The 25,256-nt window shown below is 42.9% G+C and overlaps 1 protein-coding gene across 25 annotated transcripts in view; it reads left to right on the top strand.

Moving 5' to 3' along the window:
* FNBP1 (formin binding protein 1) overlaps positions 1-25,256 on the top strand; it is a 169,180-nt gene that overhangs the window by 36,397 nt on the left and 107,527 nt on the right. For all 25 annotated transcript variants that reach the window (XM_032257570.1, XM_032257571.1, XM_032257592.1 and 22 more), the window contains exon 2: positions 23,384-23,499. In XM_032257570.1, coding sequence (XP_032113461.1) covers positions 23,384-23,499 — 116 coding nt within the window. The remainder of the gene's footprint in view (positions 1-23,383; positions 23,500-25,256) is intronic.

The following is a 25,256-nucleotide window of genomic DNA, read 5'->3' as shown; positions in this document are numbered from 1 at the left end:
AAAAAAAAAAAAAAAAAAAAAAAATTTCTAATAGATAAATGGAAAAAGATTAAGAGGAGAACAGTTACAAAAGGAATTCCAAATTCCAAATGAAAATGTCCAAAACATTAATTTCGTGAATAATCAAATAAATGCACTTTGGGAGGCCGAGGCAGGTGCATTACGTGAGCTCAGGAGTTCAAGACCAGCCTGGGCAATATGGCAAAACCCCATCTCTACAAAAGACACAAAATTTAGCCGGGCATGGTGGCTTGCACCTGTAGTCCCAGCTACTCGGGAGGCTGAGGTGAGAGGATCACCTGCGTCTGGGAGGTCAAGATTGCAGTGAGCCAAAATTGTGCCACTGCGCTCCAGTCCAGGCACCAGAGTGAGACCCTGTCTCCAAAGCAAAACAGATAAATGCACAAAAGGCAATCCGCCTACCAAATAAGCAAAGTGGATTTTTTTTGTTGTTTGGTAGTTTTTTGTTTTGCAAATGGTAGTATTCAGTCCTAGTCAGGGTTCAGCAAGTTAGGGATCTTTGTATACTCTTGGTGGGTATGTAATTGGTTCACCTTTTCTATTTTTTTAAATTGTACTTTAGGTTCTGGGGTACATGTGCAGATCATGCAGGATTGTTGTATAGGTACATACATGGCAAGGTGGTTTGCTGCCTCCATCCCCTCCTCACCTATACCTGGCATTTCTCTCCACGTTATCCCCCCCCACCCTCTCCATCCCCTGCTGTTCCTCCCCTATCCCTCACAACAGGCCCCAGTGTGTGGTGCTCCCCTCCCTGTGTCCACGTGTTCTCATTGTTCAACACCCACCTATGAGTGAGATCATGCGGTGTTTGATTTTCTGTTCTTGTGTCAGTTTGCTGAGAACGATGGTTTCCAGATTCATCCATGTCCCTACAAAGGACACAAACTCATCATTTTTTATGGCTGCGTAGTATTCCATGGTGTATATGTGCCACATTTTCTTTGTCCAGTCTGGTTCACCTTTTCTAGAAAAGACCTGGGCAATAGGCGAGGCTGGATTTTTAGCCAGGATGCCCTTCAGTACTGCTGGCCTCTTCTGATTGGACAGGGAGTCTATTGATGATGGGTAGTTAAATATTTTTATTATCACTCCTGCTAGTAGGTATCAAGCAACTTTAAAATGTTCACATCCAGAGACCTATTGGTTTTCCTCATGGGAATATAAAGTTTGAATTAATCTTTTTGATATTTCTTTATAACACTATACTGTAAAGATTTACTAGTATGCGAGCTCCCTGAGAATAGAGAATCGGTGTCTTCTGTTCCCTGCGAGGCCCTCAGTTTCTAGAATAGTATCTGGCATAGTAAGTGCTGAATAAAATATTTGTTGGAAGAATGGATGGGTGTGTGTGTTTTGGGCATATAGTGGAAACAGCATATATTGCTTACTGTAATGTTTGTGTTCTCTTTTAAGAGCATTTGAAAGAGTATTTATCATATCAATATTGCTTTGGTAGTATAGGAAAAATATTTTTGGCTTTTAGATAGTAGTTCTGGATTATATCGGTATAGTGTTGTTTTTTTTTTTTTTTTGGAGACGGAGTTTCACTCATGTTACCCAGGCTGGAGTGCAATGGCGCGATCTCGGCTCACCGCAACCTCCGCCTCCTGGGTTCAGGCAATTCTCCTGCCTCAGCCTCCTGAGTAGCTGGGATTACAGGCACGCGCCACCATGCCCAGCTAATGTTTTGTATTTTTAGTAGAGACGGGGTTTCACCATGTTGACCAGGATGGTCTCGATCTCTTGACCTCGTGATCCACCCGCCTCGGCCTCCCAAAGTGCTGGGATTACAGGCTTGAGCCACCGCGCCCGGCCCGATTTTTTTTTTTTTTTTTAGAAGTTTTTCCCCTAAGGGTGACGTCTTTTTTGCAATCAATCATCAATCCATACTTGGGTATTAAATGATGCCCATTTTCTGAAAAACATTTTATATTTTTTATGGGAAGAAAATAAGAGGTACATCATTCAAGGAAAACTAACAGTTCAGTAGTTTATGTAATAGGTTTTTCTATCGACTTAAGTTTTTCTTTCATAAATGTTTTACCTTTGTTTTTGATCTCTGATTGGCAGATGCTCAAGTGATCTTAAGTATTTCTTATACTGAAGATTTTCCCATCAATCAAATTGTAAATTAACAATTAAATAATTACAGCATATTACAAAAGAATATATGAAAATATGTATGTATAGAATGATATGCACAAGAATAGCAGTTTAATGCACATCCATGTACATGCCACCCAGGCTAAGAAATAGAACATTAGGCTGGACACGGTGGCTCACGCCTGTAATCCCAGCACTTTGGGAGGCTGAGGTAGGTAGATCACTTGAGGTCAGAGTTTGAGACCAGCCTGTCCAACATGGCAAAACCCCATCTCTACTAAAAATATAAAAATTAGCCAGGCCTGGTGGCAGGCACCTGTAGCCCCAGCTACTTTAGAGGCTGAGGCAGGAGAATTGCTTGAACCTGGGAGGTGGAGGTTGCTGTGAGCCAAGATCATGCCACTGCACTCCAGCGGGGTGACAGAGTGAGACTCCATATCAAAAAAAAAAAAAAAAAGGAAAGAAAAAGAAATAATGGAATATTATTCCAGAATCTCCTTATGGCTTCTCCCTGATCATGTTCCTTTCTAAGCCTTTCCCTGATTAATTGAGTGTTCAGAATTTTGCATTGAAAATATTATTCTGTTATTTATGTAGTGTCATCATATATGAATATACCAATAAAATACATTATTTAGTTTTGCCTATTTTTGGACTTCAAATGGAATCAGATGGAAAGGTGGGTTTGTCTTAGTCTGTTTTGTGTTGCTCTAACAGAATACCAAAACTGGGTAATTTGTAAACAGTAGAAAAGTATTCGGCTCATGGATCTAGAGGTTGGGAAGTCCGAGAATACGGTGGTGGCCCCAGGTGAAGGCCTTTTTGCCACCTAATGAGGGCAAGAGAGCAAGAGGGCATCCAACTCCCTTTTGTAACAAGCCCACTCTTGGAATAACTAATCCACTGCTTTGATAATGATATTACCCCATTCATGAGACTTCTGCCATCTTTTGCTTGGCCCCATCTCCCAACATTGTTGCCTTTGGGATTAAGTTTCTGACACATGAACTTTGGGACACACATTCAAACCATAGCAGGTTGTTTCTAATATTTTTCTTTTTTTTTTTTGAGACGGAGTTTCACTCATGTTACCCAGGCTGGAGTGCAATGGCGTGATCTCGGCTCACCGCAACCTCTGCCTCCTGGGTTCAGGCAATTCTCCTGCCTCAGCCTCCTGAGTAGCTGGGATTACAGGCACGTGCCACCATGCCCAGCTGATTTTTTGTATTTTTAGTAGAGACGGGGTTTCACCATGTTGACCGGGATGGTCTCGATCTCTTGACCTCGTGATCCACCCGCCTCGGCCTCCCAAAGTGCTGGGATTACAGGCTTGAGCCACCGCGCCCGGCCGTTTCTAATATTTTTCTACCATGAATTATGCTGCTATAAACATTCCTAGGCATGTCTGTTGGTGCACATGAGCAAGAGTCACTGTCTAGATCCTAAACCTAGGGACGTCATGCAGAGGCACAGGTTCACCTTTACTAGGTAAAACCAGCCTGTTTTCTGAGGTCCCCAGCAGTGTGTGAATGTTCCAATTACACCACATCCTTGTTAACACTTGGTGCTATCTGACTCTACATTTTTACCAGACGGATGGATGTGAAATAGTATTTCATTGTGGTTTAATATGCATTTTCCCTGTTACTAAATAAGCTAAATATAACTTACTGCTTAAAATTCCTTTTTTTTTGAGACAGAGTCTTGCTGTGTCGCCAGGTGGCCAGGTGCCAGGCTGGAGTGCAGTGGCATGATCTCGGCTCACTGCAACCCCTGCCTCCTGGGTTCAAGCAATTCTCCTGCCTCAGCTTTCCGAGTAGCTGGGACTACAGACGCGCACCACCACGCCCAGCTAATTTTTATATTTTAGTAGAGACGGGATTTCACTATGTTGGCCAGGATGGTCTCGATCTCTTGACCTCGTGATCCGCCTGCCTCAGCCTCCCAAAGTGCTGGGATTACAGGTGTACGCCACTGTGCCTGCCCCTACTGCTTAAAATTCTTATTCATTTATTTTTGCCTCTTTTCCTATTAGGTTATTTGACTCTTTTTAGAACAGTTGAGCCAGGCACAGTAGCTCACGCCTGTCATCCCAGCACTTTGGGAGGCCGAGGCAAGGGGGTTGCGTGAGCCCAGGAATTCGAGACCAACCTGGGCAACATAATGAGGCCCTGTCTCTTAAAAACATAAAAAATAGAACAATTGAAGGAGTTCTATCTATATTCTAGATACCAGTTCTCTGTTGATCATATGTGTTACAAAGATCTTCTCCCAGTTTGTAATTTGTATGTTCACTTTCCCTGATGTCTTGTTTAAAAATCATTTCCTACCTCAAAATCCCAAAGATATTATCCTATGTTGTCTCCTAAAAGTTTTATAGCCTAGCCTTTTACATTTAGGTTCTTAATTCTTAATCCATCTGGAATAAGTTTTTGTATATTTTTAAAAGTAGAGGTTTTATTTCATTTTTTCCAATAGATAGACAATTATCTCTGTACCTCTTATTGAATAGCTTGTTCTTTCCCCATCGATTGATGATGGAGATGATGGTCCTTAAAATGATAGCATTAACACTTCCTGAGAGCTTACCATGTGCCAGGCATATGCTAAGCAGGAGGTAATTTACTCATCCTTTTAGTAACTCAATGACTAGGTCCTGCTTATATCCACTTTTGAAATGAGAAACAGCAACACAGAGGTTTTTTGCTTCATGTGGCATAGCTGGTAGCTAAAGAGCCAGCATTCAAACCAATTTATTCTAGTTCCGGAATCCAGATCCTTAGCCATTAGGCTCTGCGTGTTTTCTACATAGCTACGTCTATCCTAAATCAAGAGTCATTTTTGCATGGACCTGTTCCTGGCCTTTCCCTTCATTGTATTTGTCTATGCCTTTGTTCCTGGCCAATACCAGGAAGCCTCTTGATTAACTTTACAATAAATTAGTATCTGGTACAATTAATATTCCTACCTTGTTCTTCTTCACGAGTGTTTTGGCCGTTAATTGACCTTTGCATCTTGATTTAAATCTTAGAATTCTATTCTCCGGAAGGCTCGTTGGGGTTTTAATTGAACTGCATTGAATCTGTAGCTAACCTGGGGGGAGGGACTGACAAATGTATAATATGCAGCCTTCTAATCCATGAACATGGTATATTTCTAGATTTATTCTGTTTTTCTTTAGCGTTTTCTTAGTCCATTTGTGCTGCTGTAACAAAATACTTGCGAGTGGATAATCTATAAACAACAGAACTTTTTTTCTCACAGTTCTGGAGGCTGGGAAGTTCAAGATCAAGTTGCCAGCAGGTTCAGTGACTAGTGAAGGCCCATTCCTCAGATGGTGCTGTCTAGGCGTTGTCACGTGAGGGAAGGGATGGAAAAGCAAAAGCAGCTCTCTGAAGAGTCTTTCTTTCGTTTTTTTTTTGTTTTTTGAGACGGAGTCTCACTCTTTGCCCAGGTTGGAGTGCAGTGGCACAATCTTGGCTCACTGCAACCTCTGCCTCCCAGGTTCAAGGAATTCCCCTGCCTCAGCCTCCTGAGTAGCTGGCACTACAGGTGTGCACCACCACACCCAGCTAACTTCTGTATTTTTAGTAGAGACGGGGTTTCACCATGTTGGCCAGGATGGTCTTGATCTCCTCACCTCGTGATCCGCCTGCCTCAGCCTGTCAAAGTGCTGGGATTACAGATGTGAGCTACCGCTCCCGGCCTGAAGCATCTTTCATAAGGGCATTAATCCCATCTATGAAGGTGGAGCCTTCATAGCCTAATCACCTCCCATAGGCACCAGCTCTTAATACCATCTCTTTGGAGGTTAAGTTCCAGCATGACTTTTGGAGGACACATTCATTAAAACCTTAGCAAATGCGTTTTAATCAAGTTTATACTTTGCTCTGTTATGTTCTTGCATACGTTTTATTATGTTTGTTTCTGTCTGTCTACTTGTAATTCTTCATGCCATTATAAGTAATAATATTATTAATATTTCATTCTGTTTGTTGCTGGCATACTGAAAAACAATAGCATGCTACATATTCATTTTATGTCTTAAACTTTTTAAAAAATTCTTAATTCTGATAATTTATCAGCAGAATTTTTTTTTTTTTTTTTGATTTTTTAGATTTTCTTTTCTTTTCTTTTTTTTTTTTTTTTTTTGGGACGGAGTTTCGCTCTTGTTACCCAGGCTGGAGTGCAATGGCGCGATCTCGGCTCACCGCAACCTCCGCCTCCTGGGTTCAGGCAATTCTCCTGTCTCAGCCTCCTGAGTAGCTGGGATTACAGGCACGTGCTACCATGCCCAGCTAATATCAGCAGAATTTTTTTGTCTATGCTACGTAATTAATCATATCATCTTGTCTCAGTGAGCAACCAATTTCCTGAAATTAGGTCTACAATCCATTATCCAAAGCCTTTGGGGACAGCTTTGTTTTGGAATTCCAGATATTTTGGGATTTAGAAAGAAACTACAATAAATATATACTGTGTAACACTAAATAATATTTCTGCCATAAAATAGATGAATCATTACATTGAGTGAGATAGTGATTAAATAACCTCTGGGGAGGTTTGTCACCAGATGAGCTTGAAAAAACTTGTTCAGGAATTTTTTGATTTTTGATTTGCAAATAAGGAACCATGGGCCTGCATTAAGATAGTCATATGACCCCTGTCCTGGTATTTAACTCAGTAAGTTATTTTGAAACCCAGCCTTTGTGTCTCATTATTCCTTGCTGTCAATTTTGTTCTATCATTTTGATTCCTGTTCTGAGAATGTCAATGCCAAGTCATCAACTGTTTTCGGAATGTAGAACTAAAATCAATCATATTTCATGATTTGGTATTAACAGTTCAAATAACAAAATCTTGTATTTGTGTATATTGTATGTCATTTTATTTTTTAAATAAACTGTGTGAGATTGGGAAGGATTTTCTCCCATTTGCCAGGTGAGGAAACTGAGGCTTAAGAAAGAAAAGATCTTGCCCAACATAATATGACTTACAACTGTTAGCATCAGAATTTGAACCTAGGTATCCAGGCTTCAAGTCCAAAGCTGTTATGTTACACACCCTTGCTTAGGAATGTTGGGAAGATGAAATTTAGAACTTCTGAATCTAACTTATTGACTTAAATAGAAGACAGTATTGGTCCATAAAGCTTTTGATTTTTCTCAAAAATTAGGTTTCTCTTCTTAGTGGGATAGAGGACTTCCTATAGTAATAGTAAAAATCTCTTTTCAGAATGATTACATCTCCAAACCTCATTAAAATTTTTTTAAAACACAGGCTGTAAGTCACAAAGAAGGCTTAGAGAGAAAAAGGGATTTTGAGACGAGAAACTCATCTCAAAACTGAGTTGGTTGGTGAAAACTCATCACTAGTCCTAGGAAATCCCGGCTGTGGTCTCCAGGGCCCTGACTGCTCTGGCCCCTCCCTCTCCCGCTGTCTCCCACATTCCAGGTACACTGAATATCTTCCATTCCCTTCAACTTGCCATGTTCTTTCCTTCCTCAGGCCTTTGTGCATTCCCCTCCATCTGCCTAGAATGTCTCTTGCTTTTCCGCCTTCCATCTCTTCTCTCTGTTTGGCTTGGCTGATGTTGACTTACTCTTCTCATCTCATCTTAGAAATCCCTTCCTCTGAAAGGCCTTCCCTAATCCCATGTGTATTTGAGCCCTGCAGTTCTGCGTTTCTGCGGCTCTTTTAGCATAACATCCATTAGCACTCTGCTGTTCCCTGCCCTCATTCCAGTGCCTAGTACAGAACTTGGCTCAGAGTCAGCTCTCAATAAGAATGGTTGAATTATAGCAACATTTTGGAAGGAGACAAAAAAAGACCCAAAGAAAAGTGGCTTAGACAATAAGGGCACGTTTTCTATCTCACATCACAAGGAGTCCAGAGATGGGGAAATTCCAGGTTGGTGTCTCACTCAGTTCAGTAATAAATAGCTGAGAAATCGTCATCAAAAAGTCAGGTGCTTTCCACCTCTGGCTCTGCCATTCCAGGCATCACAGGTAGCTATGACCAAGTCAAGTAAGGAAGAGGAAGGAGCTGGGCATGGTGACTCATGCCTGTAATTCCAGCACTTTGGGAGGCCGAGGCGGGCCGATCACTTCAGGCCAGTAGTTCAAGACCAGCCTGCCCAACATGGTGAAACCCCACCTTTACTAAAAATACAAAAAGCAGCCGGGTTTATTAGGGAGGAAACTTTTCTTTTTTTTTTTTTTTTTTTTTTTGGACGGAGTTTCGCTCGTTACCCAGGCTGGAGTGCAATGGCGCGATCTCGGCTCACCGCAACCTCCGCCTCCTGGGTTCAGGCAATTCTCCTGCCTCAGCCTCCTGAGTAACTGGGATTACAGGCACGCACCACCATGCCCAGCTAATGTTTTGTATTTTTTTAGTAGAGACGGGGTTTCACCATGTTGACCAGGATGGTCTCGATCTCTTGACTTCGTGATCCACCCGCCTCGGCCTCCCAAAGTGCTGGGATTACAGGCGTGAGCCACTGCGCCCGGCTGGGAGGAAACTTTTCTTAGTGCCTGTTTAGTAGATATCCCCTACATCTGGTTAGCCAGGGTAATGTCACATACCCGTGTCTGTGCTGCAAGAGAGATGGAGAAAGTGATCTTGTAATAAGACAGGTGCTCTGCCAAAGGGAAGATGGGATGGGTGGGGGATAACTGCTGGACTGTCAGCCAAGATGCTCAGCTAAGGGCGTGTCTCAAGGGATATCTTACAGAACCGGTGGCTGAATGAACAGGTCAGTCTCACAAGGGACTTGAATCAGCCAGTGGAAAGCCCACAGGTACATCCATTTTGAACGTATGGGGGTAATAATGTCTTGTATCTGCTTTCCTCTTCATCTCTGCAGACTAGTGTTTTTCCCCTAATTTGGCATGCACATGGACAAAAATTGCCTCTTAGCAATATTTTTTTTTTTTTTTTTTTGAGATGGAGTCTCACTTTATCACCCAGGCTGGAGTACAGTGGTGCAGTCTTGGCTCACTGCAACCTCCACCTCCTGAGTTCAATGGATTCTCCTGCCCCAGCCTCCTCAGTAGCTAGGATTACAGGTGTGTGCTACCACGCCTGGCTAATTTTTGTATTTTTAGTAGAGAGGAGGTTTAGTAGAGATGACCATGTTGACCAGGCTGGTCTCAAACTCCTGCCCTCAAGTGATCTGCTCACCTTGGCCTCCCAAAGTGCTAGGATTATAGGCATGAGCCACCTTACCCGGTCCCTCTTAGCAATTTTTACCTTTTAGCTCTAGCACCTATTCCCAGAGAGTTTTTCATGCAAGTCCTTGAGTCAGATGCTCAGCTGTGGCAGTGGGGTTGAGAATTGTGATCCCTTCTCTTAGAAAGGGACATCACCTATGTGTTTGCAGAGCCATCTGAAAATGGGAAGTGAGTTAATTGGCAAGTATTTTAGTGGAAAATCTTCCTCATTGGTGCTAAGTTTCAGACGCCAGGGCCTGAAACATTTTCTTCCTGTAATATTTTGCACCCACTCTACCACGGCCCCCTCCAACTTGGAAATATTTATAGAGTTTAGAAATAAGTCAGGACTTTAAAAATCTGGCTTTTTCTTCTCATTAATAATTTAGCTTGTATACTTCTTTCTTCTTCAGTCTTTGGGTTGCATTCAAAGTTCTCCCTGGTATTTAGAGTGAGATTTCTTCCTCTCTCCATCATCGTCTTTTCTTCCTTTCCTGGATCAGCCTTGAACTTGTTTTCTGGGGAGAGAGAATCACCTGTGGAGACTAGTATGGGAAGCTTGAGAGGCACAGTTGGTTATCCAGGGCTGAAAAGAATTCAGGACAGCTAGAGGCAGGGAAGCTGGCTGAACCTTTGCACCTGCTGATTGATCAAGCTTGGGAAAGAGACCAATTCATATTTAGACAGCCTTGGTTGTCCAGTCTCTGCATAGGAATCAGGAAATGAGATCGGGCGCGGTCGGGGGTGTGGCCAGGGGTGTGTGGCTGTAGACACCGGCCGGAAATGAACCAGTACATTCCATTTCCGGGTTGAAGCCAGGCACTGAGGATACTGAATGTTTGTATTAAAGAGGGGCGTCTTACAATTACGGCTTGAATAAGCTCTTCTTGCTTTCTGTCACAATGAAATGGAGCATTTTTTAAATTATAAAGAGCAAGATTTTGCTTTCTGAGGTTAGCTTCTTTCATTAGCATTGATGCAGCCCAACACAGTTACAAGTTATATCCATCCTCCTAAGACTAATTTTATCACTTCATTATGCCTAAAACTCTCCCTCTTCGAGTTAGTTGACAATAACTATCTGGAGGAGTAATTTTTAAACTATTTAAAAATTTTGATTTTTTTTTTTTTTGGCTCGTTTTTTGAACCAGTCTCTCACTCTGTTGCCCAGGTTGGAGCGCAATGGCACAATCATGGCTCACTGCAGCCTCGACCTCCCTGGGCTCAGGTGATCCTTCCATCTCCCAAGTAGCTGGGACACAGGCACGTGACACTATGCCCAACTAATTTTTATTTTTATTTTTTGTACCGACTAGGTCTTGCCATGTTGCCCAGGCTGGTCTTGAACTCCTGGGCTCAAGTGATCCTCCTGCTCGGCCTCCCAAAGTGCTGGAATTACAGGCATGAGCCATGACACCCAGCAGGAATTAGGAGTGTGTGTGTGTGTGTGTGTGTGTGTTTTCTCGAGACAGTCTCACTCTGTCACCCAGGCTGTAGTGCAGTAGCGTGATCTCGGCTCCCTGCAACTGCCACCTCCCAGGTTCAGGTGATTCTCTTCCCTCAGCCTCCTGAGTAGCTGGGATTACAGGCGTGCACCACAACGCCTGGCTAATTTTTTGTATTTTTAGTGGAGACGGGTTTTACCATGTTGGCCAGGCTGGTCTTGAACTCCTTGCGGTGATCCACCCACCTCGGCCTCCCCAAGTGCTGGGATTAGAGGCATGAGCCTGAAAATCATACTGAAAATCATATTCTTTACAGTGTCTTTCACTCAGCATGTTTGGGGCAGTTAGAGATGTTTGTTTTTGTTTGTTGCTTTTACTGCACCCATAGAAACAGAGAGGAACTGAAAGTGACTACGGTGTTCTAAGAACATCGAAATAGGCTAGAAGTTTATTGCTGCCTCTTAAAGGAATGCATTCCATAACAGTTTCCCCTCCTAATCTCATCTGCTCAGACTCTAGCACAGTCAAAATTTGGGTACTTTTTCTACAGGTTACAGTTTCCCCCCGTCTCTTCATTTCAGAACACATTTGGCTGAGAGCACCCCTGCATTCACTAGCCTGGAATCTTCTACTTTCTGTGCCCTTCCACTGTTGCACAGCCAACGTCAGCCTCCTTCATGCCCTTTTACACAATGCAATTATTGTTATAAAAATTATGAAAATGCAACATTTTGTATTCTGTGTATCTTTCTGCATTTTTAAAAAATACAGAATCTCACTCTGTTGCCCAGGCTGGAGTGCAGTGGCGTGATCGCAGCTGTCTGCAGCCTTGACCTCCCCGGCTCAAGTGATCCTCCTTCCTCAGCTTCCCAAAGTGCTGGGATTATAGGCATGAGCTACCGCACCTGGCCTCCACATTGTTTCTGTCATTAACTTCATCCCTATGCAGCTGCCTCCTAAACTTCAGCTAAGTTTTATTTTTTTATTTTTATTTATTTTTTTTTGAGACGGAGTTTCGCTCTTGTTACCCAGGCTGGAGTGCAATGGCGCGATCTCGGCTCACCGCAACCTCCGCCTCCTGGGTTCAGGCAATTCTCCTGCCTCAGCCTCCTGAGTAGCTGGGATTACAGGCACGTGCCACCATGCCCAGCTAATTTTTTGTATTTTTAGTAGAGACGGGGTTTCACCATGTTGACCAGGATGGTCTCGATCTCTTGACCTCGTGATCCACCCGCCTCGGCCTCCCAAAGTGCTGGGATTACAGGCTTGAGCCACCGTGCCCGGCCCACTAAGTTTTATTTTTTTAACCCACACATACATTTTTTCTAATATGTTTACTTACATTCGTATCTATTATGTTTAGAATACAACTAGAAAGAACCATGAACACAAAGTAATTCCTTAGTATTTTCATTTCTACAACAGAAACAGACTTATGACTAATTATAACAATTAAGCCTAAGCTTGTACTTGTTTCTATTTTATTTATTTATTTGAGATGGAGTCTTGCTATGTCGCCCAGGCTGGAGTGCAATGGCACCATCTCATCTCACTGCAACCTCTGCCTCCCAGATTCAAGCGATTCTCCTGCCTCAGCCTCCCAAGTGGCTGGGATTACAGGTGCATGCCACCATGTGTCGCTAGTGTTTTTTATGTTTTTAGTAGAGATGGGATTTCGCCATATTGGCCAGGCTGGTCTTGAACTCCTGACCTCAAGTGATCCATTCGCCTTGGCCTCCTAAAGTGCTAGGATTACAGGCGTGAGCCACCACGTCCAGCCTGTACATGTTTTTAATGGTTAGTTGTAGAATTGCATTTTAATGAGATTTGGATTCAGTAAGACCTTTCATTTTGTGTGCTTTTTCTCCTTAATTAAAATCTGTTGTATTAACTTGAACGTACAACCAGGGCAGTGTGGTGCTGGAGCCCCTTTTTGTCAGTCACTTCACAGGCTCCTGCTGTAGGAGGGAGGCATTTTCAACCCAGGGAGCACACCACCCTGATTCAAAAACCAGTCTCAGAAACAGCAGATGAATATATGATTTTGTGGAATCTGTGCCTTTCCTGTTTTCAAAACATAAGGTATCTGTGATCCTTGAAATAAATCTTCTATTCCTAAATTACCATAGTGTTTGCAAGAAAAACAACAAAAGAAAAAAAAACCTTCCAATTCTGCCTTTCATATTTTATTTATTCTTTTTCTTTCTTTTTTTTTTTGAGATGGAGTTTCATTCTTGTCCCCCAGGCTGGAGTGCAATGGTATGATCTCGGCTCACCACAACCTCTGCCTCCCGGATTCAAATGATTCTCCTGCCTCAGCTTCCCAAGCAGCTGGGATTACAGCTGGGATTACATACATCACCACACCTTGTGTATTTTGCATTTTAGTAGAGACAGAGTTTCTCCATGTTGGTCAGGCTGGTCTCGAACTCCTAACCTTAGGTGATCCGCTGTCCTCGGCCATCCAAAGTGCTGGGATTACAGGCATGAGCCACCACACCTGCCATTTTATTCTTTTTGTGGGCAAGCAATGAAGTCACTTTTGAGTAATCCCTTTTCATCACTTTTAGGTTGAAAAAGATATTTGAGTATTTCTACTTTTTTAATTCTAATTTTAATTTTTAGTTCTTTTTCTACTTTTAATATTCTCAATTTGTCCATGGAAATTAAACTCTTTGTTAAAAGCCCAAGAAGTATAATTTCAGGTGGTATTTGTAATGGCACATTTTTGTTTGGAAAGTGTTTCTTTTTCTTTTTTGAGACAGAGTCTCACTTTGTCACCCAGGCTGGAGTGCAGTGCCACAATCTCAGCTCACTGCAACCTCCACCTCCCTGGTTCAGGTGATCCTCCTGCCTCAGCTTCCTGAGTAGCTGGGATTACAGGCGCAGGCCACCACGCCCAGCTATTTTTTTTTTATTTTTTTTATTTTTTTGAGCAGAGTCTTGTTCTGTTGCCCAGGCTGGCGTGCGTGGCACAATCTTTTCTCACTGTAACCTCCACCTTCTGGGTTCCAGTGATTCTACTGCTTCAGACTTCTAAGTAGCTGGGACTACAAGTCGCCACCACCATGCCTGGCTAGTTTTTGTATTTTTTTTTTTTTTTTTTTTTTTGAGACGGAGTTTCGCTGTTGTTGCCCAGACTGGAGTGCAATGGCACGATCTCAGCTCACCGCAACCTCCGCCTCCTGGGTTCAAGCAATTCTCCTGCCTCAGCCTCCCAAGTAGCTGGGACTACAGGCACGCACCATCGTGCCCAGCTAATTTTTGTATTTTTAGTAGAGACGAGGTTTCACCTTGTTGACCAGGATGGTCTCGATCTGTTGACCTCGTGATCCACCCGCCTCGGCCTCCCAAAGTGCTGGGATTACAGGCTTGAGCCACCGCGCCCGGCCTAATTTTTGTATTTTTAGTAGAGACAGGGTTACCCCATGTTGGCCAGGCTGGTCTCGAACTCCTGACCTCAGGTGATCCACCCACCTCAGCCTCCCAAAGTGCTGGGATTTACAGGCATGAGCCACCGTGCCTGGCCTGTAACGTTTAATAAAACTTTGTTTCTATAAGTGCAGCTTCTTTAATATTGATTTTTAAAAAACATTTTAAATGGAGATTTTCTTACAGTTACACTTTGAGTAAATCTATACCAACTGACAGATTTTCTTTCAAGATTTGAGGAAGCTAATGCAAGTAAAATCATCCTAAGGGATTCTGTTTAAACAGAGCCATTTAAGGCCTGCTTCTTAAAATGTCTAAGTCCTCAGGAAGGTGAATTTATTAAAAAAAAAAAAAAAAAAAAAAAAAAAAAAACTAGAGTATCTGAAAATAGTAGTCTAGATAGCACAGACCGAAGTAGTCTCAGTAGTGTGGAAGAGATAATTCCCTTCAGTGGGTGAATGATTCAATGCAGAAGGAGAGAGATTTGCATGTAGAGGGGGACTGGCCTCAGGACCCCCTTTCCTGGAGTCTGTGCCACTTACACAGAAGTAATTTTAGCAACTTAGTCTCTTACTAGATTGGCTTATTCTGGGGATTTTGAATTAATGTTGGTTTAATACACTTTTTGTTGTTGTTTCTTTTTTGAGATGGAGTCTCATTCTATCACCCAGGCTAGAATACAGTGGCTCGATCTTGACTCACTGTAACCTCCACCTCCCAGGTTCAAGTGATTCTCCTGCCTCAGCCTCCGAGCAGCTGTGATTACAAGCATGAGCCACCTTGCCCAGCTGGTTTAGTATACTTTTTAATTACAGGAAAACACTGTATTAAAGTTGACCTAGACTTTGGAGGAAAACTTCCTTGTGGATGACTTGGGTCTCCTCATCTTAAAGTAAACTGCTTTTCTGAATGTAGTCCTTGTGACAACTCTTTTGCTTAATTTGGAAAAAAAAAATAGGGTTACAGAAGACTACCTTTTTGTTTGTTTGTTTTTTGAGACGGAGTCTTGCTGTGTCACCCAGGCTGGAGTGCAGTGATGTAATCTCGGCTCACTGCAACCTCTGCCTCCCGGATGCAAGCGATTCTCCTGCTTCAGCCTCCCAAGTAGCTGGAATTACAGGTGTGTGCCACCACGGTCAGCTAATTTTTTTGTATTTTTCGTAAAGACAGGGTTTCAACATGTTGGCCAGGCTGGTCTCCAACTTCTTACCTAAAGTGGTCTACTGGCCTCGGCCTCCCAAAGTGCTGGGATTACAGGCATAAGCTACCACGCCCTGCCAGAAGACTACTTGAATAAGCAAGAATAGTCATTAGACATTACATTGACCTAGAAAGACCAGTCTTAACACCAATTGTTAGGTTTTTGTTAACAGATTTGTGAAGGCAAGATTTTTTTTTTTAAACTTATGAAGGTTTAATGACCCAAACCAGTGCCATAGCCCATGCCTATTCTAACTTAATTTTCAATGTATAAAAGAGCTTAATCAGAGCATAGTACCTAAAACTGGACCTGAGAATAATTGTAAAATATGGCAATTGCATATTAACACAATAACACTTTCCTCATTCAACTCTTCAGCTTATTCTGTGTCTCATAGCTAACAGCACCTGGCACAAACCTTTGGTTTGAATTTAAGGAGCAGTGTGAGGTCAAGGTCAAGGGGGAGTGTAAGGAAGGTCAAGGGAGAGTGTAAGGTCAAGAGGCAGTGTGATGTCAGGTGAGTGCTTTAGCAGGGATTCTGAAAGGTACTACCAGGTTGTAACCAACAGCTTGGAAAAATCCATTTGTAGTCCTCGTGGCAATTTTAGAGTTACTAGTTGAAAGTATGGGTTGTAATCTGTTGAGTGGTGCTTCTATGGGAGTGCCCGAGGCTAGGTAATTTATAAAGCAAAAAATATGGCAGGAGGCGGTGGCTCACGCCTGTAATCCCAGCACTTTGGGAGGCTGGAGTGGGCGGATCACGAGGGCAAGAGATCGAGACCATCCTGGCCAACATGGTGAAACCCCATCTCCACTAAAAATACAAAAATTAGCTTGGCGTCGCAGTCGGCGTAGTGGTGCGCGCCTGTAATCCCAGCTACTCGGCAGCCTGAGACAGGAGAATCAGTTGAACCCGGAAGGCAGAGGTTGCAGTGAGCCAAGATCATGCCATTGCACTCCAGCCTGGCAACAGAGCGAGACACCATCTTAAAAAAGCAAGATGAGGCATCTGCATCCGGAGAGGGCCACAGGCTGCTCCAATGATGGTAGAAGGTGAAGGGGGGCCAGCTTGGGCAGAGATCACATGGCCAGAGAGGGCGCAATAGAGAAGGGGGTGGTGCTGGGCTCTTTCTAACAACCAGCTGGCGGGCACTGTTAGACCAAGGACTCACTCATTCCGTCAAGGACGGCACCGAGGTATTCATGAAGGATCCCCCCGCCATGACCCAAATCCTCCCATTAGGCCCCACCTCTGACATTGGGGATCAAATTTCAACATGAGGTTTGAGGGGGACAAACATCCAAACTATAGCAGTATATATACACAGCACACTTATAAAATAAACATTGTTTTCTGAGTTTCTTAATGTTTAGAACGTGCAACTTTGAAATAGAATTTTTATTTTATTTATTTAATTATTTTTTGAGATGGAGTCTCGCTCTGTTGCCCAGGCTGGAGTGCAATGACAGGATCTCGGCTCACTGCAACCTCTGCCTGGCGGGTTCAAGTGATTCTCCTGGCTCAGCCTCCTAAATAGCTAGAATTACAGGCAAGGGTTTCCATGCCCAGCTTTTATTTATTTTTTTGAGACAGAAGTCTCACTCTGTTGCCCATGCTGGAGTGCAATGACATGATCCTGGCTCACTGCAACCTCTGCTTCCCAGGTTCAAACGATTATCTTGCCTCAGTCTCCTTAGTAGCTGGGATTACAGGCACCCACATCATACCTGGCTTTTTTTTTTTTTTTTTTAATTTTTGTAGAGATAGGGTTTCACTATGTTGGCCAGGCTGGTCTTGAGCTCCTGGCCTCACGTGATCCACTCACCTCAGCCTCCCAAAGTGCTAGGATTATAGCCATGAGCCACTACATTTGACCAGGAAGTAATTTTTGTATTTTTAGTAGAGATGGGGTTTCATCATATTGGCCAGGCTGGTTTCGAACTCCTCACCTCAGATGATGCGCCTGCCTCAGCCTCCCAAGGTGCTGGGATTACAGCTGTGAGCCACCACACCCGACCTGAAAATATAAATTTGAGCGTATATATTATATGACAGTGGTTCTCAAAGTATGGTCCCTGGACCTCTAGAGGTTCCTGAAAGCTTCTCATGGAGTTTACAAGGTTTTAACTGTGTTGACATTGGCACCAGTGGCACAAAAGGAATGCTGGGTAGAACTGATGCTTTAGCATGAATTGAATCAAGGTTGTGACTCCAAATTGCACTGATAACTGCTATATTCTTCACTATTAGCTGTTTTTTTAAAAAAATTTCAGTTTTACTAGAAATGTTCTCAGTGAAACAGTAAAGATTAATCATTTTATTAAATCTCTACCTTGAAGATACATCATTTTAGTAGTATGTGTAGCAAGATGAGAAGCACTTTAGTGCAGACCAAAATACATGACCCTGAGTTGTAAGCTGAAACTAGCTGCTTTTTTCATGGAACACTATTTTTAATTCAGAGAATGATTGACAGACAAGCTCTTGCGTATTTGGCAAACATTTTCTCAAAAATAAATGAAGTGAGCCTGTCACTTCAGGGAAACAGCTGGCAATGTTTGTTGCCAATGATAAAATTCTCGCTTTAAAGTGAAAATTAGAATTTGGGGAAATTGTATATCCACTGTGAATCTGACAGCTTCCAAATATTTAAAGACTCCTCAGAAAAGATGAGATTGGTACTGAGATAAACAAATGTGATTCAAAAAAATATTTTATAAGAAATGTTTCAATAGTTGGAAGATCTGCATATATCAGAGAGATAATATTTTCTAAATGGTCAATGAATAATTTACACGATCGTAAGCAGGTAGAAGATCCATTCAAAATGTAACATGGACCAGTGGATCTTACTGTAGCTGAGTATGAAAACTTCATCTCTGTGGTTTCAGATTTCATGTTGCAACTAGCCTTCAAGAAGCTACAATTTGTCAAGTTTTGGTGTGGTATCAAAGCTGTACTGATCTAAAAAGGGTATTGAAGCACTCCTTCATTTTCTAGCTGGGTATCTGTGTGAAGTTGTGTTTTTTCACATACTTCAACCAAAGTAAAGAATCGTAGTAGATTGAATGCAGAAGACTGTGATAATCCAGCTGTCTTCTATTAAACCAGACTTGAAAGAGATGTGCAAAAATGTAACACGGTGCCATTCTTCTATTTTTTGTTTTGGAAAGTATGGTTTTTAAAAATAAAAAACATGCTATTTCCATTAACATGTAATGGATTTATTGCCTTTTAAAATGAATAAATACTTTAAAAAAAATCTCCCCATTTTCAATTTCTGATTGAGTAAATATTGGTAGGTGTAACTCACTCACACAAAATCTCTTTGGGATTCTCAGTGATTTTTTTTTTTTTTTTTTTTTTTTTTTTGAGATAGAGTCTCACTCACTCTGTAGCCCAGGCTGGAGTGCAGTGGTGCAGTCTCGGCTCACTGCAACCTCTCCCTCCTGGGTTCAGGTGATTCTTGTGCCTCAGCCTCCCAAGTAGCTGGGACTACAGGCATGTGTCACCACCCCCTGGCTAATCTTTGTTTTTATTTTTGTTTTGTAGAGATGAGTTTTCACCATGTTGGCCAGGCTGGTCTTGAACTCCTGTTCTCAAGTGATCTGCCTGCCTCAGCCTCCCAAAATGCTGGGATTACAGGCATCAGCCACCGTGCCTGGCTGGTTCTCAATGATTTTTAAGAGGGCAGAGGGGTCCCCAGAACGACTGTGATGTGACATCAAGCAGGAAGGCATGCATTTTTGATGATACCATCCCCAAAGTAGCAAAGGCTGTTTTTAAAGAGCCATTTATAATATTTGCTCACAAAGGAGTCCTTTTAAGATTTGGATTTTTTTCCCATTAAGTTTTCCACATTTTGGTCAAGAATGTAAGTGGGTTGATTAGTTTTTCATCTGTCTTGAATTTTCTTCTAGCTGCTGTCAAGTCAGTGCTGCAGCGATTCATGTGATAGTAAGAGTGAGGGGCATCCTTGGGCTTAATAGAGCATGCAAAGAACTCTGCTATAGTCACAAACAAGCACTAGCTTATTGTTACAGAGTCAGGTTTTTATTTTTAAGATCTTCTATCTTATTTGGACTCTGTCATCTTGGTAAATGCTTTGTTATAGCTTGTAGGATGGTCTTGAATACAGATAACTTTATGGAAAAACATATTGTTGGATTGAGGCCAGTAATTCTTAAGGTGGACTCAATTCAAATGTAGATGGGCTTTTTTTGTTGCTTGTAAGGGCTGTGCTATGGAAAGCTCTTGCTTTGTATAGCATACATCAGTTTGAATGCAAAGTGACATGACGGGGGCGGGGGGGGGAAATATGTAGTCAGGTTGTTAACAGGCCAGGAATGAAACCTAAGAGCATATCCTCTTAGCAAGTTTTCAAGGTGGCACCTATGACTGCTGAAAATAAGCAAGGCTTTGGAGATGATGGGAAATCATACAGGGGGAGGGCTTTTTTTTTTTTTTTTTTCTTTAGGTGGAGTTTTGCTCTTTTTGCCCAGGCTGGAGTGCAATGGCCCAATCTCGACTTACTGCAACCTCCACCTCCCGGGCTCAAGTGATTCTCCTGCCTCAGACTCCCAAGTAGCTGGGATTATAGGTGCGTGCCACCACGCCTGGCTAATTGTGTATTTTTAGTAGAGACAGAGTTTCACCATGTTGGCCAGGCTGGTCTCAAACTCCTGCCCTCAAGTGATCTGCCCACCTCAGCCTTCCAAAGTGCTGGAATTATGGGTGTGAGCCACTGCACCCAGCTGGGAAAGGGCTTTTAAATAGAGGGAAGGGTGTTTATGTTTTTGTTTTTTTGTGTTTTGAGACAGGGTCTTGCTTTAATGCCCAGGCTGGAGAGCAGTAGCCTGATCATGGCTCACTGCAGCCTTGAACTCCTGGGCTCAAGTGATTCTCATGCCTCAGCCTCCCTAGTAGCTGGGACTACAAGCATGTGCCATGATGCCCTACTAATTGTTTATCATTAAAATATATATATATGATTGCTGTGAAACGAGATCCACAAAGGGTTACTGATAAGCAGAGGGCCTGAAAGAAGTCTTGCTCTCAATGATTTGTAATCGTAGCTTGAACTGTGTGTATATTTGTTCTCTCAAGTACTTTAAAGCGATCTGCAGTCTTGTTTACGCCAGTAGCGTACTTGATAGCCCTTGACTTTATAGATAACATAAATAACCTAGCACTTCTTAAAGTGAAATCTAGGGCTTTATGGAATATATATGAGAATCAACTTTAAATATAAAAAAGTATTAGTTATAAAGACAAGCGTTTTACACTGATTATTTTTGATTTAATTTTTTGAGATGAAGTTTCATTCTGTCGTCCATGCTGGCGTGCAGTGGTGTGATCTCGGCTCACTGCAACCTCTGCCTCCCGGGTTCAAGCAATTCTCCCACTTCCCTCAGCCTCCCAAGTAGCTGGGATTACAGGTGCCAGCCACCATGCCCGGCTAATTTTGTATTTTTAGTAGAGATGGGGGTTTCACCATGTTGGTCAGGCTGGTCTCAAACTCCTGGCCTCAGGTGATCCACCCACCTGGGCCTCTCAAAGTGCTGGAATTACTGGCATGAGCCACCTCGCCTGGCCAAAAGCTCAATCATATCTCAGTAAAGTGGTTTAAAAAAAAAAAAAAAAAGGCGGACCGGAGGCGGTGGCTCATACTTGTAATCCCAGCACTTTGGGAGGCCAAGGCAGAGGATCGCTTGAGCCTAGGAATTTGAGACCAGCCTGGGTATCATAGTGAGACCTCCTCTCTACAAAAAATACAAAAATTAGCCAGGGCATGGTGGCGAGTTACTCAGGAGGATGAAGTGGGAGGATCGCTTGAGCCTGGGAGGCAGCAGCAAGCTGAGATGGCACTACTGCACTCCAGCCTGGGTGAAAGAGCACAACTCCGTCTCAAAACAAACAAAAAACAGTCTGGAGTAAGACATTGAATAGATTGCACAAGCATGTGATGGGATTAAATACTAGCTTTATATGTGTGTGTGTGTGTGTGTGTGTGTGTGTGTGTGTGTGTGTGTGTGAGAAACTGGAGTCTCTGTTGCCCAGGCTGGAGTGCTGTGGTGTGATCTTGGCTCCGCCTCCCGGGTTCAAGTGATTCTCCTGTCTCAGCCTCCTGAGTAGCTGGGACTACCGGCAGCTGCCACCACGCCTGGCTAACTTTTTTGTGTTTTCAGTAGAGATGGAGTTTCCCCATGTTGGCCAGGCCGGTCTCGAACTCCTGACCTCAGGTGATTCACCTGCCTCGTCCTCCCAAAGTGCTGGGATTACAGGTGTGAGTCCCCCCGCGCCCGGCCTAGCTTTATATTTTTATATTTGAGTTGACGCTTCCCCATTTTGCATGATCCTGACTGAAATTAGAAAATCAGATTATATCTGCGTTTTACAGGCAAATGACTAAAACTTGAAATATTTGGGGGCCTGTCCCTGTGAATTCCCTTTGCTGGGGCTAGAACCCTCATCTATGACTGTTACCTCTCAGGAGGCAGCAAATTTTCCGTGAGAATAATTCCATTTCCACTGAAATTTTCTCTTCCCTGTGATGCGCTCATGCCCTCTCCGGCTCACCCCCATGGTCCTTTCCGGGCTCTGCTTCCTGAGCCAGGTCCTCTTTGCTAATTCTGTGCAGCATCGCCGTCGTCTTTGGCATTCTGATCCTCGGCTGTTGCTTCAGATCCACCTACTCACTCGCTGCCCGCCTTGAGTTCTGAATCGTTCCGTGTTTCCAGCTCTCTTCTGGACATGCCAGTCCCTCATTCAACATGTCAGATCGACATTTAATTTTCACCCCAAGCCGTGGCTCTTTCTTATCTGGATTTTCTGTTTAATCCCAGGAAGCAGAACCTGAAAGTCAATCTGGAATCTTCCCTCTCCGTCATACCTTCCTCCCAGCCTCCACATCCAATCAGCCACTCACACACTAGTTGATTGTGTTTGTTCAATGTCCCTAAAATTCTTCCCTTCTGTGCCTATTTTGTCTCATCTAGGCTGTTGGAGCCATTTCCTCTTCCAAGTCCTACTGTGCCTGCTGGAGAGTCTAAACTCCTAAGTTCAGCCTTCAAAGCTTTGGGTGATCTATCCCTGGGCTAGCTAGTTTCGTCCCTCACCAGCTCCAGTTTCCTTGTGCCCCACCCATTCCCACCTCGCCCTCAAGCAGCACAAATCCACCTGATTCTTGGATATCTCCATGTCTTTGCATTAGCTGTTGCTAGCATACCTGTCCCCTCTCATTCTTTATTGGGGGTGGGGGGGGGGCGGAGTCATGCTCTTACACCCAGGCTGGAGTGCAGTGGTACAACAGCATGCCCAGATAATTTTTAAAAATTTTTTGTAGAGATGGGGGTCTCACCGTGTTACCCAGGCTCCTTCTCATTCTTCCAGACTATAAACCCCCAGGTTTAGGTTTAAACAGTGCAAGTTTAGGCTGTATTTTTGTTCATTTTGGTTCTCCAGCTTCAGGCACTGTTCCTGGCTCACCATGTGGGCTTGATGTGTTTTATTTTAATCATTTGAAGAAAGCAACATTTTGTAACTCTACTTTTCCAGTTCCTTGGGTGCAATTCAGTCAGCTGTTTTGAATGATTATCCAGATGTAACAGTTAAGGTGCCAGCCGTGTGCGGTTGTGTTTGTGTGTGCGTGTTTCACCTGTCAGTTTTTGGTATCTGGGAATGACATTTTTCTTTGCACTGGGACATCAATTGTATCTAAAAACTACGTTTCTAAAAGGAATAGGAAATATGAATGAATAGGTCAGCGTTCACTACTCCAGGCGGTTTTCAAACCGTATTTGGTAATGTTGATTTAAAATGGCTCAACGAAAAAGCACCCCAAGTATAATCATGGAAAATGCTAGTGCTACTTTGTATGGAGCAATATATTGCTAAGAGAATTTTCATTGAAATTATGTTAGTCACAGGGAAAGACTATAACTTCTCTCTTGTTTTGTTTTAACAGGATCAGTTTGACAACTTAGAAAAACACACACAGTGGGGAATTGATATTCTTGAGAAATATATCAAATTCGTGAAAGAGAGGACAGAGATTGAACTCAGCTATGCAAAGCAACTCAGGTAAGTTGATGATACTGAAAAACCTTATTTGTTAACTGCAAAATGATATCAGGATAACGTATATTCTCATTTTATAGTATAAATGTATCATATTTTAAATATTTTTCCTTTTATGTAAGGTAATATTTCAATAGAAGCGATTGTTTTTCATACGGAAAATTAATTTTCATAAAACATTAAAAGTAAAAACTAAGTTACTGCTTTAAGGCCCAGCTTTTTTCAACAGGATATTTGCTGAGTTTCGGAGCAGCTCGTTTTTCAGTAAACTTTTTATTGAGATATATTAATAGCATATGTACAGAGAAGAACACAAATCATAAGTGTGCAGCTCCATGAATTTTGACAGTGTGAACACACTCATGTAACTGGGCACCCAAGTCAAGAAACAGAAAGACCAGCCCAGGAGGCCCCCCTGGCCCCTTCCAGCTCCCCACCCTCCCCAAAACGGTAACCGCTTTCCTGACTTGTAACCACATGGATTAGTAGTGCCCACTTTTGAACTTTACATGGGCGTAATCATTTGGTATGCATTCTTGTGTATCTGGCTTCTTTTGTTCCACATTACGTTTGTGAGATTCACCATGTGGTAGCATGTGGTGGGAGTCTGCTATTTTCATTGCTGTGGAGTATTTTGGTCTATGAATGCACCAGAATTCATCCATTCTGCTGTTACTAGGCGATTTGGTTGTTTCCAATTTAGGCGTATAATGAGTAGCACTCCAACGAGCATTACTGTAGAAAACTTTTTGTGCGTATATGAACACATTTCCTAGGATCTACCTAGGATTCGAATTGCAAGGTCTCAGGCTACTCGTATGCTTCGCTTTAGTGGACAGGGTTAAACCATTTTCCAAGGTGGTTGTACTAATTCACACTCCCTCCAGTAACGTGTTGAGGGGGCCTATGGAACAGTATTTTAAAAGTACTTCGGGCCGGGCGCAGTGGCTCACGCCTGTCATCCCGGCACTTTGGGAGGCAGAGCTGGGCAGATTGCCTGAGGTCAAGAGTTCGAGACCAGCCTGGCCAACATGGTGAAACCCCATCTCTACTCAAAATACAAAAATTAGCCAGGTGTGGTGGCGCATGCCTGTAATCTCAGCTGCTGCTTGGGAGGCTGAGGCATGAGAATTGCTTGAACCCAGGAGGACAGAGGTTGCAGTGAGCTGAGATCGTGCCACTGCATGAGATCACCAATCTGGGTGACAGAGTGAGACATCATCTCAAAAAAAAAAAAAAAAAGGTACTTTGGGGCTGATCATGGTGGCTGACACCTGCAATCCAAGCACTTTGGGAGGCCAGTGAGGGAGGATTTCTTGAGCCCAGAGAGTTCCTGGGCAACATAGTGAGACCTCCGTCTCTATTTATTTATTTTTTTTAAGTACTTGGGATCTCCTTACATCTTTAATGATGATATTATCCAAGAAATTTGTGTTTTTATAGAATATATTTAAAAGTTCTTGGTAGAACTAAGCTTGAACTTGAAGTGGCATACAAAATCTTTTTAATGATTTCTTGTTGTGTAGTTGTAGTTGAATTGGTTTGTGAATATTGTTTTAAGGCTTGTTAAAGAGCTAGATGATTTTGATTTAGAAACATTTAGTTTTCTTTTTTTTTTTGAGCTGAGTCTCACTGTGTCACCCAGGCTGGAGTGCAGTGGTGTGATCTCAGCTCACTGCAATCTCCACCTCCCAGGTTCAAGTGATTCTCCTGCCTCAGCCTCCCAAGTAGCTGGGATTACAGGTGCCTGCCACCATGCC

Source organism: Sapajus apella, unplaced genomic scaffold (assembly GCF_009761245.1).
Source record: "Sapajus apella isolate SASKATOON/1434 unplaced genomic scaffold, GSC_monkey_1.0 scaffold97, whole genome shotgun sequence".
Taxonomy (NCBI): domain Eukaryota; kingdom Metazoa; phylum Chordata; class Mammalia; order Primates; family Cebidae; genus Sapajus; species Sapajus apella.
The sequence above is the reverse complement of the archived record's forward strand: the minus strand, read 5'-3'. Positions and strand labels throughout refer to the sequence as shown.